Below are 15,729 nucleotides of genomic sequence, written 5' to 3'. Positions count from 1 at the left end.
TGATAAGTTGGTACCATAATGAGCACTTGCTAGTACCTCATTAATCACATTAACCATAATGTAAGAAATTCTATGTATTGGAAGGAAATGAGCAGAAGAAATAATTCATGGCAATCCTGAGTAGTTCTATAATTACGTCCTGCGCCTTAGAACCACGTGAATGGCGCCTATGGAGATAAATCTTCACGCTAGGAATATAAATGTGTTTGTTACACGTCAAAATAACAGCGAGTCAAATTGGCTTCGAAAACGCAAAGAAACCGACTTTGAAATCCAACGTGTTTTGCATTTCACAGCAATGTTAATTAGTTAAAATAAAGGTAAAAAAAGGAATTGCTAAATTATTTCGCGCACAATGAAGTGTAATCATCCGTGACAAAATAAATCTGTAATGTCGTTGTAATGTGTGGGAATATGAGTTCATGTCGTTGCCTCTGGCAAAGCGATATAGCAATTTAAGTTTTTCAACTTATCACTTCTCGGACCAACAAATTTCATTAGCAATATATGTAATTGATTTCCCAAAGAAATAAACCTGAATATAGCAATTCTATGTATTCTGTACATATACAGGTAAAATATTAAAATTGGAAAGTTGCTTTTGTATCACAAATGTTGAATTATAAAATTGTTCCCAAAAATCTTCTTACTATACACATTGTAATGTAATATTTCATTTATAACTAACAATCCGTTTGATTTAAATATTGCATTTGTTTAATTGGTGTATAAGCTGGTTTAGTCAATAACTTTTCCACTGATGAAGTGAGCACATTAATTTCCATATTACATTAAATTTAATAGCATACACGAAAGAGGCATTGCAATGAAATGAGAGGCCAATTTTTGCTCATCAACGATATTAAACTCATTGTTATTTTGCATGACAACTTGAGTACCAACGTAATCGTACAGAGTTTCTGTGCATCTCATTATAGCCTTTTCTAAGAAAACATTTATTATATGGATCGTCAACAAATTCTGCTGCACTTAGCAAATACCTAAGCCAATTATAATAATTGGCCACATTGGGTGGCTGAACAGGATTTCACAATTCCTCTTAGCTAATTTCTTTATTTACTTTACGCATCACAGGGCTAATTATAATTTGAACAATTCAACTGCGGCAGACGCGATAAATAAAACATTGCAATCGAAATCCAATTACAGGCTAATCTTTGATCTGAGTAGTGTTTAATTTTCGCGGTGGACGCAATAAAAGTCTTTGCATTGTACGCTTCAGTGTGGTAGAGGCTGATTAATGTAGTGAGCATTGATATCACTTTATCAAGCATCAGACCGTACGCACAATGTCCAATAAACTGAGATGCTATCGGAGGCTGTAAATGAATCAGTGCAGTGCGCTTTGTGGAACTTAGCTGCGATGAACTACGTTAATTTATTTACTTATTTAATTTGTTAGGTTGACATTTCTGTAATTATCTAAATTTTATTAATAATTAACTGTTGATTCGCATTCCACTTCACTTATTAAGCGACTCAAATTCTAGAGACGTTAATAGATTGCAATGCCATTTGGTGTAATTATATTTATATACATTTTAAAATACAATTGAGAAAACAAAACGAAAGTTTACATTATAAAAAAATAAATTTAATAATTAAATTGTATATATTATTACGGTTTCTTAGTAACTTATTAAATGTTGTATTAGATGAATTTATAGTTAGTAAAAAAGATTGCTTCTTGCCACTTGGATTCTGATTGTTTTCGCGAGAGTAAAAATCACAGCAAACTTTGTTTTGCGTATTAAACTTTCTCTCAGGCTGAATAATCCAATCGTGACCGTTATTTTGTTTTATCTGGAATAGCTATCCAAATGTCACGATTTTGCAACTCTCGACCTCTTTTGTGGAGATGTTATTGAATAAAATGCATCAACTGTGTTTATATAATGGAACGCATTTTACTGGTCACGAGTTAGTGTTTTGCTGGGAATTGACAAAAAATTATGAAATTCTATATTTATATAGTAACTTATATATTACAAAGTTTAAACATAGAGGCAGGCTTTTAGGTATAAGGGCTAAAAGAGAGTTTATCTGATGTAAAATTTAGACCACCTCTGCTTCATAGTGACTTTATCACCCGAAAGAGGAGGTAATCTATTCGACGGGAATTTTTTGTTTATTAAAAAAAATAGGACTTATAGAACTACCAACTGGACTGCTATTAAATACCAAATGGACTCCTTTAATAATAATTATCATTATTACTATTAAATAATAATTCATTTTATATAAAAAAACAACTTAAGTTAGAAAACGCCTGATATGTAATTAGTAAAATAATGGAAACCAGTTACCAACAAATAACGATAAAAGTCAACATTCTTGTCAGGTATTTCAATTAAATTTCCGTATAAACTTGTTATTTAAAGCTAATTTTTGAGATTTTATTATAAAAATATCACCTATCGTGTATACAAACTTGGCAATATTAGAGATAAAGTGGAATTTAGTGCGAGATTACGAGCTGAATGTTTATCTTTTTGAATAATCAAGTAATTTATTTGCGTAGCAATATCAACGTGATAATATTATTCGTGAAATTTTATGCACAAACACAGTTTTGTTTTTACTAAAGAAATGTATATATGAGTTTGCTTTTGGGCCCAATAGCCTAATTTTAAAGCGTGGACTATTTCGTTAGCACTGTAGCCGTTGTTACCATGGTTACCTTTACCTAACCTAACCATTTATCAGTCAGCCCTGCGATTCTGTAACTCACTTTTCGAACTCACACAGCGGTTTTCGCATCGGCGGTCGCTCTCAAATCAGTCGTGAAGCAGTCATTTTATGATTTGGCATTCTAATAAACAATAAACTACAAGCTCCCACCTTATCAGAATGCCAAATCATAAAATGACTGCTTCACGACTGATTTGAGAGCGACCGCCGATGCGAAAACCGCTGTGTGAGTTCGAAAAGTGAGTTACAGAATCGCAGGGCTGTACGCGAGTCATAAAATCAACGCACTGCTACGTCTTTTTGTACTCTTATATAGGAATGTAGGTATCATAGGTATGTGATCACCCACTACCATCTCCGAACCGATGGATTCGTCGGTAATTGTACGTAGCATCTCCAGGTCTTAACCCTAAACAGTTTAAATAAAATCAAAGTGCAGTCCTCCACTGTTTTTCTGACACTCAAGAACACACTCAAATGTTTTATCTGCTAGTGTCAAATAATTTAAGTTAATATTTATCGTGAAAGCGCCACTTAATAACTCAATCTAGGGACTATAAATCATTTTCTCCAACATATCGTATGCATCAGATATCCATCAGCATTGGAGTAATATGAATTACTTGCAATGGCACATGCTTAGTCATGGATAGTAATCTACATACCTCTACGAGTATATGTAAGTAATGAGTACATTGCTTGAGAGTAAGAATTTATTATTAATTTATCAGGGAATTTGAAACTCGGAATCTGATTCTATAATATTTTTTAATATGATCATTTGTTTTAACACAGGTAGGTGATCAGCCTTCCGTGCCTGACATAGTGTGCTTCTACATATTATATATAAATAATTATCGTGAATTATGGTTTTTAAGTGTTTAAATTCTATCGTCTCCATCTCAACGCCTGGCGTTCCAAAACACAATGTTTTTTAATGCACTTTTTGCCACGGACTCTTCGTGGAATCAGCTGCAAGTAGAGATATTTCCGAACTGATACGACTTAGATGCCTTCAAGAAAAGAGCGTACCATTCCCTGAAATGTCTGCAACACACCGGCATCCCGGCGTTGCAAGTGTCACTAATCACTTTATTCAAAGTGTCCCGCCTGCTCGTTTGCCTGCTGTTGCATAAAAAAAGATAAAACTTAAATGAACGTAACTTTAATTCTTGTATTAAAGTACTCTTGGTAAAACGATTCGCGAGAAAAATGCTACGTAGTGGAAATTGCCTAATGTTTTAATATTTCATTAGCATGTGCACTATTGGGTACCTACAGGGTACCTGTGGCCCGAGTGTCTAAACTCACTACTACTTTTATTGATTATTTTTACTTACAGGCAAGCAACGGGTGCAGGTGATAGTTACATTTATTTTTAAATTATAGTCACTAAAGCAATTTACTATATTACAGCAATTAATGCTTAGAGCTCATTAAATTCTAACATGCGAACGCGATCTTTTTATAAGGGTAGGTTTATTAAGAATCTTGTTTATGAGTACTATTGATTTGCAATACATTCTATATTCATGAAAATGTTTACATGGTAGAATAAAAAGTTTATACTTAATATTCTTTTAGCATGGCCTCGATAGACACAAATGGGGTAAGTAATAATAGATACCGAGATAAATGTCCTTCCGAAAATAGAGAAATTTCCATTAGTTTTAATGTAAAACAAGACGCGAAATCATTATTAAAATACCTTAAATAATGAAAACGTTATAGGACTTTGAATTTGCGGAAGCAAGAATAATTTGGTTCCAGGTATTTTGTTATTTTAATATCATCACATTAAATTTCATTTTAACAACAACTTCTAGATGTTCGCGCAACCCATTCTTGCGCTCGCTCGCTGTTTACATAATTAAATTGAGGGAGGTCTCCGAATGACTAGCGATTTTAAATAGTATGTCTTCACTCGACATCTTGTAATCATTGAAATCTTCAAGGCATGACTTTAACTTTGTTCTACTGAAGTGGTAAAAATTAAATAAATTCGTTTCTTCTTCTTATTCGAATCTGAGTCACCCATTAAATTATCTCTTATGGTAGAATAATAAGTATAATTACGAAATATAAGGATATAATTTTGTGGCTCCAGTTGGAGTGTTCATAAAATATATATTCTAAGTAACCGATAACTCAGATAATGTATTAATGCAAAATTTCACAATGTTTACTATCATGTTAGTAAAAGCTGGTCTCTATACATCATAATTCTGTTTGAAAAATCAAACACATAACTAAAAGTATTAAGTATATTATTTTACACCTTCGAAACCATTTCTATTAATAAACCAATAAAGTTAAAATATCTATCGTCCTGCGAACCTAACGCTCGGTCGATGACCTAGGAACGTTAGGACAGCTAGGTTCCTGCTTAGTCTAAAGCTGGATAGAACGTCGAACCCGGACGCTTGTTTGATTTATAGGTAAGATAATAAGGTCCGCTATTTGAATAATAATGCATCGATGTTATGAATAACAACTATGGATTTAATCAAATTGCTACAAAAGTGTATACAATGGCTAATACTCGTATATGCCGTAATAGAAAGATTTCTATCCAACAAGATACATTTAATAATTCGTTCTAAAAATATGCGTAGCAGTTAGTATCTCATCTCAGCACATGTTATTCCATCCTGACAACATTGTATGGGAAAATATTACGTGCTATGTTTTATGTAATATTTTAGACGTAATTAATTATTATTTATCATTAGCGTTGTGATCCTAGTGAATATGTAAGTGCCTTATATATATTTCTTTTAATATTGCTAAGATAAAGCGTAAATAACATGACACAAAATAGTATTAACACCTTAATAACAATAACGAATTTATATTAATTTTAATTTCTACGGTGCAATACCATGTTTTGATCTGAGTGTGAATGAATGAATCTATGAACCGTGTATGTGGCGCCATCTGTTGTAGACTGCAAATATTAAAAAGCTTTCCAGTTACGCCGCGCTGTTTCTTACCTTCAAGTATTATTCATTGTAAAATTCTTTATAATAAAAAAACAGCCCATTTTATTTAATCGTGTAAGATTTTTATATAATATTTCACTCGTCCCCTTCAAGAGTATCAATGCCAGCTAACTTTACAGTTTAACTTTAGTTAAGTATGTATATCTATATTTTAGTCTATTCAATAAAAGTATTCATTTTTATTCCCTTTTAATAAATCAAATCCAAAGGTTCTACAAAATAATATAATTATGTATAACGGATTAAGGAACTGCAATAAAGGGCGTTATTAGAGCTTGCTGTATAATAATATTCTGCAACGCTCATCACAATTTGTGGTTAGCCACAATAATAGTTCACCGTTAGGATATCAAGACGTCATAATAAAAACAGTTATCATTTCAATAATTTAGGAATTCTATCGATTAAAATTGCTTTAAAGAATATCTTCGCCTTAGGCTCGTGTTCTAAAATATAAATTTAAATTTCAAACCATTTTCTATATTAAATACAATCTTTCCATATTTCTTTTAAGGCCATTCTCATTTTTATATTTTTTTTCCTCACAGACGGCGTTGCAATCACCGATCGTTTTTCATATCTGTTTTTCTGTTCTGCTGTTTTTCATATTAAACGGATAATAAAAAAAACCTTTTATATTATTTGTTTTAGATATTCTAAATTACAAACTATATTTAAAATGTTGACACTATATTTTTCTTGACTCACAAAAAATTAATCTACGCAGGAATGGAGACAAACAGGAAACACTGGTCCTCGTCAAGACAATGACAGAAAATTTAATTTTGTTTTCACTCGAGTAAAATACATTGACAAATTTGTCCCGTGACTCATACGGTTCCATGGTGTAACGGTTAGCACTCTGGACTCTGAATCCAGCGATCCGAGTTCAAATCTCGGTGGAACCTGTGTTTTTATTATTATATGTTAGCTAAGAATACATGTCGCAGTCGTATTATTCTAGTATTAACAGTTCCTCTTAAAGATTAAAGAACTACACATTACTGAAGATATTTTTGCTGAAGGAACGATCTCACAAATAAATGCTTCATTTTACTCACCGGAATCAGTTAGGCAAAATCATTACTTTATAGTGTAAACATTTCTTCAGGCGTTTTGTAAGTAGTAGTCGATGTATCGAACATGCGAACAATATATGTATATATGTTATGCGCATCGCATGTTTGTATGGTATGCTCAAATTAGTCTGTAAATTATTGGTAGGTACGGTAATAACTAATAAGTCTGTATTAATACTCTTTATAAATAAATCAAGTTAACCTATGTTTGTGTTAACCAGATGGAAATAATAATACATAATATGAAGAGGTTGCCAACATAATATCATATTTCATTATTGTTCTTGAAACAGTTAAGTTGCTATATTGCTAGTATATTTATTGATTAGATAATTTAGAATGTGTTGCCTAGCATTCATGGTTACCAAGGCAAGGATTACAAACAAACATTGTCATTTCAAACTGTTGTGTTGTGTTTCATAGAAAACAGTAGGTACTAAAATAATAATTCGTTAAGCATTAAAGTTGTTTTTATTTATCATAATTAAAATGCAAATTCAGAAACTCAAGATACTTATGATAGGTCCTTCTGAAGTAAGTTTTGTTTTATTGATGTTGATTGTTTGCGGGATTTCTAGAGTTTTTTATAAATAATTATTGGTATTCTTACAGTAGTATTTCTTTCTTACCACTCTTACCATTCATTACTAAAGTTCATCTTAATATGATATCTAAGTGGTGGTTATGAGATTGATAACCGACTAAATATAATATAAAAAATAATTGATAAATTCGACTCAAAAATGTCTAAACCGTGAGAGGAAAGAGATTTCATACATACCATAACACACCAAAATTGTAATTATTGTGGTTTGCAGAGTGGCAAGTCTTTGCTAGCCAATTTCATATCAGAGGCTGTGAATTTCGAAGATTCTGAACCGCGTCCAACTCAGGGTGTTAGAATCGTCGAATTCGAACTGCCAAATCTAAGTATAAACGACAAACAGTGCAAGGTCGATATTGAACTTTGGGACTGCAGCGGTGATCATAAGTAAGCTTTATCTATCTATCTTCACTTGCTACGGTCCTGACATCCCGCACTCGCTTCATCCACTCTCATGACATTTACTATACATGTTCGTCCGTTATTTTTGACTTGTCCCTTCTCTAGTACGTAGGATTTATAATTTTATGAATAAAAGTTTCATTCTTAGGTCCAACTATAACCCAGAATTTGTTTTAGTAGCAATGCATTATACAATACCATGAAATTAAGTTAAAATAGCGCTTTAATATCCAGCTCAAAATGTACATTTAGATCAACAATTTGGTGTTATTTATAAATATCATTATTAAATGAATGTCTATGAATAATTGAACAGGTTTGAATCCTGCTGGCCTGCTCTTCGTGTTGGTGTCAACGGTGTTATATTTGTATGTTCGTCTAACTCAACGAATGCACCACGAGAATTGGAACTTTTGTACAACTATTTCGTGTCGCAACCAAAATTATCTACAAAACAGTGTGTTGTATTCTGCAACTGTACCGACGGCCAAGAGGATGATGGTGTTTTGAACTTATGTATGTACACTTTTATTTTGCAAGAAAATAATAGACTACCATAAAATCTTTTAATGACGTGGAATAAGTGATATTGGGGCTGTTTTGACTAATTGTTGTTAAAATCTTGAATATCTTTCCTTCAATGTTACCTTTTTATTTTATTGAAAACTGACTTCGAGTCCCATGGAAAGAGATTTTAGATTTTCATAGTATCTACGTTTCACGTACGATACAAAATTGTATTAGGGAAAACATTAACACTAACTAATTCAGAATCTAGCTGCTCAATAGAGACTATTTATTTGATGCCAAATAATAATTTATATTTTTAGCTCCGTCGTTTTCAAGAGTTTCCCAAGTAGCAATCAACATGAATACAAGAAGAGATCGTGTAAAATTAGATTTTATAAATTTTGTGTCATCGATTTTACAATCCATTTCTCAAAGTGACATTTAAGGCTTAAAAATAATATGGTCTACAATATGAGGTAAAAATTAGAATTAATTCAGGTGTAAAAGTATATTTTAAGTTTTAGAGAAGACGAAGAGTAATAATCGTTAGTTGAAAATGAGGTAAAAATGATGATATTAAAATGAGACTTATTTATTTGAAGAAAAGTTTCGATATTAATGACTCAATTAAACAATTATTGTTTATTTCTTTAAATGTATTGTTTTTCCTAATCCTCCTCATTTAATCTTTTTACCTTGAGACAGGTAACTTACCCCATAAAACAATGAAGTGTGCATCATTACTGAAAAACATCCATTAATTGTCACCGAAGTCATACATAAGTCATTCCTGTAAAAGAGGTACTTTATTCGCAGGTGCTGAATTAATACATGAAAAATATATAAATAATTTATTTAAAATCCAATGGACTTTCATTTTTACAAGTTCCACAAAACTAAATATGCTTCGTACCTTACAATATTACAACTATTGATTTCAGACTATTCACCTATATTATCAGAATACGATTTTCCTATTATATTGCTTTGAATCACGTACAATAAAATACATTACTGAATTATCTAATTCTAATCACCTGTGTTCGATTGCTGTGGGATGCTGATTTAACATAGTACTTATAATAACTTAAACTCAATTATAAACCCGCGCTCAGTCTTAAAACATTTGGCTCGCATAATGAGTACTTTACCAACTTAACTTGAACATTATAAACTTAAATTAATCCTTCTTCTGCTTGTTCCTTAATATTGTAAAAATTATTTACATTTCACTTGTACATAAAAAATCCCGAATCCTTAATAAATATTATTTCAATAATATTGTATATATTTCATCATTAATTATAAAAAGACTACCCAGGTGAGTCTAAAATCCTATAATTAAATGTATCACCTTGATCACATTTAGTAATATTATTGGTGTGGAAGAAAATCTTACCTAATTTCTTTTAAAATTATATTTACAATTATATAAAAGTCATAAAATTACTTATTTTTCCAATTACCACGATCGTTGAAGTTTTTCCGATCTCTTTGACCTCGATTTGACCCGCCGCGATTCCACCTGTCGTTGCCACGGCCGCGATGACCGCCTCGGTGAGGAAACCTCTGGAAATTCTGTTCCTCCATATAATTAAAGTCATTACCTGGTCCGTTATACCCCATATTACCGAAATTATTGGGAGGACCGAATTTATTATTATTGAAGTTATGTGGAATGTTAGGAGCGATACCTAAAAGACCCGGAGTGGGCCCGTTTCGCGGATCCGACATGGACTGATTGAAGCCGTGCATGTGTCCCACGTTCATGGAGTTCATCCCGCCACCCATTCCCATCGGCGGGCCGTTCATCATGTTCATACCTGGTTCCATCCCTCCAGATGGGTTCATATTATTCGCTCCGAATGGAATGGGATTTGGATTAAAGTTTATTGGAGTTTTGAGTAAAGCTTCTTTTGGTTTTGGCAATAAAGAAAATTCTGCATTTTCTCCGAGCGTGATACCTAAATTTGTAAATATACCGCAAAGAATAGAACTGCTTTTTATCGCGGCCAGGTCGAATTGCTTCCCAGGCATCTTATCCTGGTGAAACTGCTTAATCTGTTGCGTTACAGGTGCTAAATTTTGATTCACAAAAATCTTTTGGGTAGAACTCAAATCTTTGTACCAATTTGAATTCTGTAATATCGTTTGTAAGTCCAAAGCGTTGGGTTTCGGTTCGACATTAACACTTTCGACGGGTTCTTTAGGCTTTCTTCGCGGATCAATACGCGGACCCGAACTGACAGGTGCCGTTTTAGATGTAGGCTTTTCAGAATCACTGTGAAATTCTTCTGTAGATAATCTAAATACTTTTCTTAAGCGCGGATCGACTAAAGCCTGCGATTTAGCGGTACTATTTTTAATGTCTGTGTAATCAGGTCTAGGTATATAAATGGAGACTAATTTGTATTGTATAGGGGGATGATTATTTATGGAACCGTTTATTTCAGAGGCTGGTGTGTAATTAGGAATTGCCTTAAACGGTAGGCTTAATCGCAAATCGATATCTCCGCCTGCGCTCTGTCTTAAGTCCGTGTCACCAAAAGTGGGTTTAAATTCAGATTGTCTAAGATCTACGTCACTCCTTCTACGGCCATCCGTCGGTTCCCCGACGACGCAATCGTAAATAGATATTTTAGATTGCTTTTTCTGAGGAATTAATTTCGGTGTCTCTGCAGTTTTATCTGGCGATCGCTTTGACCTCGGATCCCGTGAGACAGTAACTGACTCGGTTTGATTATTTTGCGTTATATTTTCATGCATGTTATTCTTCATGGTATTCAACAATTTTGTCACTTCCTCGCTTATATCAATTTTCGATAAATCTCCTATCTTACTTAGGACAGATGAAGGCTCTATTACATGCGGCGCCGGTGTCGCCGGCGGAGACATGAAACCCTTTTGCGGCGAAGAATTTGGGGACTTCTTTCTTGAACCCTTTTCCTCATCGCTGGAATACCACTTCTCATCAATAAGCAAATTGTTTTCCTCGTCATCGTCTGTCGTAGAACGCCGATTTCTTCTAGCTGGATTTTTAAATATTGGGTCCGGTTGAAGGAATCTTATGTCTGTATCGCTTTCTAGCCGAACTGCATTCTCATTTATATTTGATGAGGTAAATTTCGTTTCAGCGTCAGAATAAGGAAGCACTCTGTGATCGACATCTTTTGTTTCGATTTGGGTAATCGATTTTTCAGCTTCAAATGTATCATTAGAAATATCAATGTTCTCTTTATCCTTTGATGCAAACTTTAATGCATCTTTAGTATATTGGTCAATATCAATTGTATCTTTTGGTGGCGGATCATCTTGTTTTGGGGTGCTGTTTGTTAAAGAATCTTCATGTATTGTTGCAGATACGGAAGACTGAAAACGCATATCAATATCTTGGCCCGGAAAACCAGTAGATATTGCTACATTATTTGAAATATTCCCTGGGGGTATGCGTAGGTCTAGATCTTTACTACCAGTTCCAGTTGGAATAAGCGGCATTTGTTGTTCAGAACTATTAATTAAACCGAGTTTCTGAATACTCATTGTATTTAATTGTATATCAGTTATTTGTTTAAGGGATATTCCAATACCATTTAATTGTAATACTGTTAGTTGACCTAGTTGATCTAAGTTATCAATACCCAATTTTTTGAGATCTATGATTTGTCTAGGTGTTAGAACTCCGGTTAAATTTTTGATACTTAAAACACTCGAGGAATGACTATAGCTTGGTGATAGATTTGCGCTAGAAGTTTGATCATTTTGCCATCTTGATTGTCGGACTTTTGGTGATATTTTATTTGATCTATCATTATTCATATTAAAATTATTTATCATTTCTGCGTTATTCTGTGGATTAGGGATGTTAATTTCAAACAATGATGGTATAGGTTTTTCTTGATTATCTGATTCCTCAGGATACTGCTGTTTTAGTTTCAGTTGAGTAGTTTGTATCATTTTTATAGCATCTTCACGGTTTAACCTCGGAAAGTCTCCTAAAATTTCTTTAGGTGCTGATTCGATATGTTTAAGTATAATATTTTTTAGATTTTCGTTAAGCGGTTTGCCATGGGCAAATTTACAATCATCATTGTATACGCATGGAAGACCGGTATGGTAATATTTGCAAGGAAAATCTGCATGCATGTACAAACATTTATCTCTTTTTGCACAACAGTCCATTAAATAAAACTTACATAGCTCCATCTTACGAGGTGGGCGGGCGTCGTGCGAATAAATGCAGTCATCTCCTTTGTGACACTTGCCTTGCATAAAATATAAACACACACCTTCGGAATCTTGCATGTTATGGTTCCCTCTGCGTCGATCATTTTTGTTTTTATTTCTGTCTCTCTGCTGATTTCTGTGCCTGCGATGGTTATCCCTCGAATCTTGACTACTATCAGATTCATAAGATTCTTCTTGCTCGTCTTCTTGGAAGTCTTCATTTTGTGATTGATTATGTACAGGCGACGCACCTCGAACACACATCATTTCGCTTTCATCCACTTCATCGGAGTAATCTTGCTTTTTACGTTTTTTACTAGGACCATCTTTATTTTCGTGCTTTTTTCTTCTCTTATGCTTCCGCCGTTCGTCAATGTCAGTTTCAACATGACCATCGTTGTCTTCATTTCTATTCATAGCTTTTCTTATTGCTTTTTCAATATTTCCAGCAAAATCTTCTTCTAAAGGATTAGCATTTTTCCGAGATTTTTTACTTTTCTCCCTGTACTTTTGCTCACCTTTGTTTGACTTAGATTTTTTCTTCTTACCTGATTTGGAGTAATAGAAGTTTTGTGAATTGTTATCGCCTACGGGTACCTCTTCATCTTTAGCTGGAACATCGACGTCTTTCTTTTCTTCTTGCAGATTTTCAGTTGTTTCTCCATCACTCTCGATTTCTCCGTCTTCCAAGTCGGTATTCGACGCTGGATCCGCCATTTTCAAAGTATTACTGGAATTTTCATAAAATCTTAATTAATAAGTTTATTTGCATAAATAGTTTCTTAAGAAAATAATATATTCTGGGCAACATTACATTATTTTTTACGAAAGCATGGTAATGTTTGATCATCATTCATCCTTTGTCACTAAGCAAACAGCATTAGAAACACTGATTATTTATTATAATCGTAATTTTTAAAAGTTTAATAGTAGTTAAATGAAGCCACATAAGTTACATATTGATAATCTTTATTTGAGTGCAATTCTAGTATTGCAGAGTAAAAGTTTAATAACATACTTGTCTAAGGCTTGCCTTGAAAAAATAATAACATTTACTGTAGGTTATATAATCAGATTAGCTTTTTTTGTTTGGGCACTTTCAGATAGCATTAATATAACATACCATATTAATGACTATATCTTTCGTTGGTAGATATTAAAATTGATATGATTAATTAAATTCGTAAATAAGCGGCCATTCATTACTAATTGGTGGATACCATGATTCAATTTAAAAATTGTTGTTTTCAAAAAAATATAAAAAAAAAGTTGTTTTTAAATGCCTCACTATTATTAGCTATTTTGAAACATTGTACAGAAGCTGTGGCAAAAATTGTGTTGTAAAATTAGTATTCGGTCTACGCCAAAATACAATAATCATCGTGTTGTGTGTGAGCATTTAATGTTACTTGTGTGAACTTTTTATGACATAGAAAAAAAACTATTTACTAAACCAAAAATAATAATCTGGGTTCTATCAAGAGCTATTCGAATCAGTTCTAAAGTAAAACTAGATAATTCTACTGCCTAAACCAGAGTTAAATATAACTACGCACTTAAATGCAGTTAAACACGATTAAAAACGAAAAGGCGATAATTAGGTACCCACGGTTGAAATTAATTTTATCAAGTAATGAAATAATATAATATAGAGTATGTACAAAGTCTACAATAATGCAACAACGCGATACCTTATCTAGCAAATATTCAGATTATTTAGTAGCTATCTAGATATAAAGAAAAAAATTAAGATACCGACTGATAATGTCGATCAATAGTTACAACCAAACATTATTTTTACACACTACATACACACGAGCACGCCATATTTGTATAATCCGAACAAATAAAGAAGTCGCACCAACTCATGAACAAGAATCCTAAATAGGTTAACAAAGACTTTTAGGAATAGGAACTGACGTCATGGTTTAAATTAGTTGTTTGGTTATGATCAAAATGTATATTGATTTTAGGCAAAAATTTAATTAAATATATTTATATTTAAAATTTCGATGGAAACATTACGAAAATAAATGTACCGAGATAAACCTTTTACTAATCGCGTATAGAGTTGAATAGTTATTATTATAATGTTTTTTATGTTTAATTATTAAAAATAACATATCTATATCAGCTATGTTATTTTTAGCGTAAGGAGTACGTTTGTTCTAAATGGGACTTTGATTTCCAAGTTTCATTAGAATACTATACCTAAGAATCGTCGAAACAATTGTCATTGGGAAATATCTTCAAAAATCACTTAATTGATATCGCAGTAAGTAATTCGACATGTGTGGACAGGATACAGTAGAGCAACTGTTTGCTCCAGCCACAACTCAAATTATTAGAAACGAGCGATTAATAAGCAAGCAGTGGGTGGCTATTCACATTTCACAATGTCTCGGTGTGCGCTAGCCGCTAAGCTCTAGTCTCACTGCGAACGAATATAATATAAATGACGTCAGCTTCTAGAACGGAAAGATATCTTTGTCCTTACTTTTACGAGGTCACGATTCGTGCAACGCTCACACACACAAACACAGTGATTGGCGTATAATGATTCACTACAAAACCGTATAAGCCTACCATTTCTAAAAGGTCGGATGACATGCACTTTAAATGAAATTTAAACTACCTAGGTACTAAATCCTTCACCAAAAGCCCAATTAATATAATAATTAAGAAATGAGTATTACCTATTTAATAAATCATAAAATTAATTTAAGAGCATGCATAGTACAATAGCTACATAAAATTTATAAATTGACGTCTCAACAAATGAGGTCCGCCATTTTGTGTTCGAAAGATGGGTCTTGGATACATATTTAAGTTAGCAATATTGTTAACTAGGTCAAAAACTAAAGATTTCGACCTAGACATGTTGCTGTAGTGTATTAAATATATCACAATTGAAAAATAGATATATCGTTTTTAATTAGCACTATGTAATAAAATACAATTTTGGGGGCACGCATTGGTAGAAAATATGGCCTAGCAAGTAAATATATAATAGTGTTACCAATCTTACATTAATGAACAATTCACTATGTGCGACTACTATACGCCATGTAAAAAAGAATCTCATAGCATTGCTGCATATAAAGACGAAACAAATCGACTACGTAATAATGATCTCAATTTCAGGTTCGGGCGTCGACTGCAGCGAAACAACAGCTAATTCCGAAAATATTTAGTT

General features: G+C 32.9%; 2 protein-coding genes and 1 non-coding gene across 5 annotated transcripts; 2 read left to right on the top strand and 1 right to left on the bottom strand.

Annotated features, from left to right (window-relative positions):
• Positions 1-6,550: 6,550 nt before the first annotated feature.
• On the top strand, positions 6,551-6,622 carry Trnaq-cug. The gene has a single exon. It is a non-coding gene; the product is annotated as a tRNA-Gln (tRNA).
• Positions 6,623-6,922: 300 nt separating this feature from the next.
• LOC125054185 (intraflagellar transport protein 22 homolog) lies at positions 6,923-9,170 on the top strand. Its single transcript, XM_047655940.1, has 4 exons — positions 6,923-7,327; positions 7,612-7,784; positions 8,116-8,315; positions 8,630-9,170. Exons 1-4 carry the CDS (start codon positions 7,283-7,285, stop codon positions 8,752-8,754), a joined length of 543 nt encoding a protein of 180 aa, XP_047511896.1. The 5' UTR covers positions 6,923-7,282; the 3' UTR covers positions 8,755-9,170.
• LOC125054178 (protein suppressor of sable) lies at positions 9,147-15,720 on the bottom strand. Of its 3 annotated transcripts, none has more exons than XM_047655919.1 (2): positions 15,562-15,720; positions 9,147-13,263 (listed from the first exon to the last, which is right to left on the bottom strand). In XM_047655919.1, the coding sequence occupies exon 2, from the start codon at positions 13,248-13,250 to the stop codon at positions 9,756-9,758; it is 3,495 nt and encodes a 1,164-aa protein (XP_047511875.1). In that variant the 5' UTR covers positions 13,251-13,263; positions 15,562-15,720; the 3' UTR covers positions 9,147-9,755. The 3 variants fall into 3 exon arrangements, with proteins under 3 accessions (XP_047511875.1, XP_047511874.1, XP_047511876.1); XM_047655918.1 differs by lacking the exon at positions 15,562-15,720 and adding an exon at positions 14,745-15,025; XM_047655920.1 differs by lacking the exon at positions 15,562-15,720 and adding an exon at positions 13,348-13,368.
• Positions 15,721-15,729: the final 9 nt, after the last annotated feature.

This window comes from Pieris napi, chromosome 11 (genome assembly GCF_905475465.1).
Source record: "Pieris napi chromosome 11, ilPieNapi1.2, whole genome shotgun sequence".
Classification (NCBI taxonomy): domain Eukaryota; kingdom Metazoa; phylum Arthropoda; class Insecta; order Lepidoptera; family Pieridae; genus Pieris; species Pieris napi.
This window is presented reverse-complemented; position numbering and strand designations above follow the sequence as displayed.

Bases quoted from the DNA above. Each gene is read 5' to 3' on its own strand.
- LOC125054178 (XM_047655918.1), bottom strand. From the start codon at position 14,770: ATGACAATTGTTTCGACGATTCTTAG. The intron at 13,264-14,744 runs GTATAGTATTCT...TGAAAATTCCAG, and splicing joins ATTGTTTCGACGATTCTTAG to TAATACTTTGAAAATGGCGG.
- LOC125054185 (XM_047655940.1), top strand. From the start codon at position 7,283: ATGCAAATTCAGAAACTCAAGATACTTATGATAGGTCCTTCTGAA. The intron at 7,785-8,115 runs GTAAGCTTTATC...ATAATTGAACAG, and splicing joins GACTGCAGCGGTGATCATAA to GTTTGAATCCTGCTGGCCTG. The intron at 8,316-8,629 runs GTATGTACACTT...TTATATTTTTAG, and splicing joins TGATGGTGTTTTGAACTTAT to CTCCGTCGTTTTCAAGAGTT.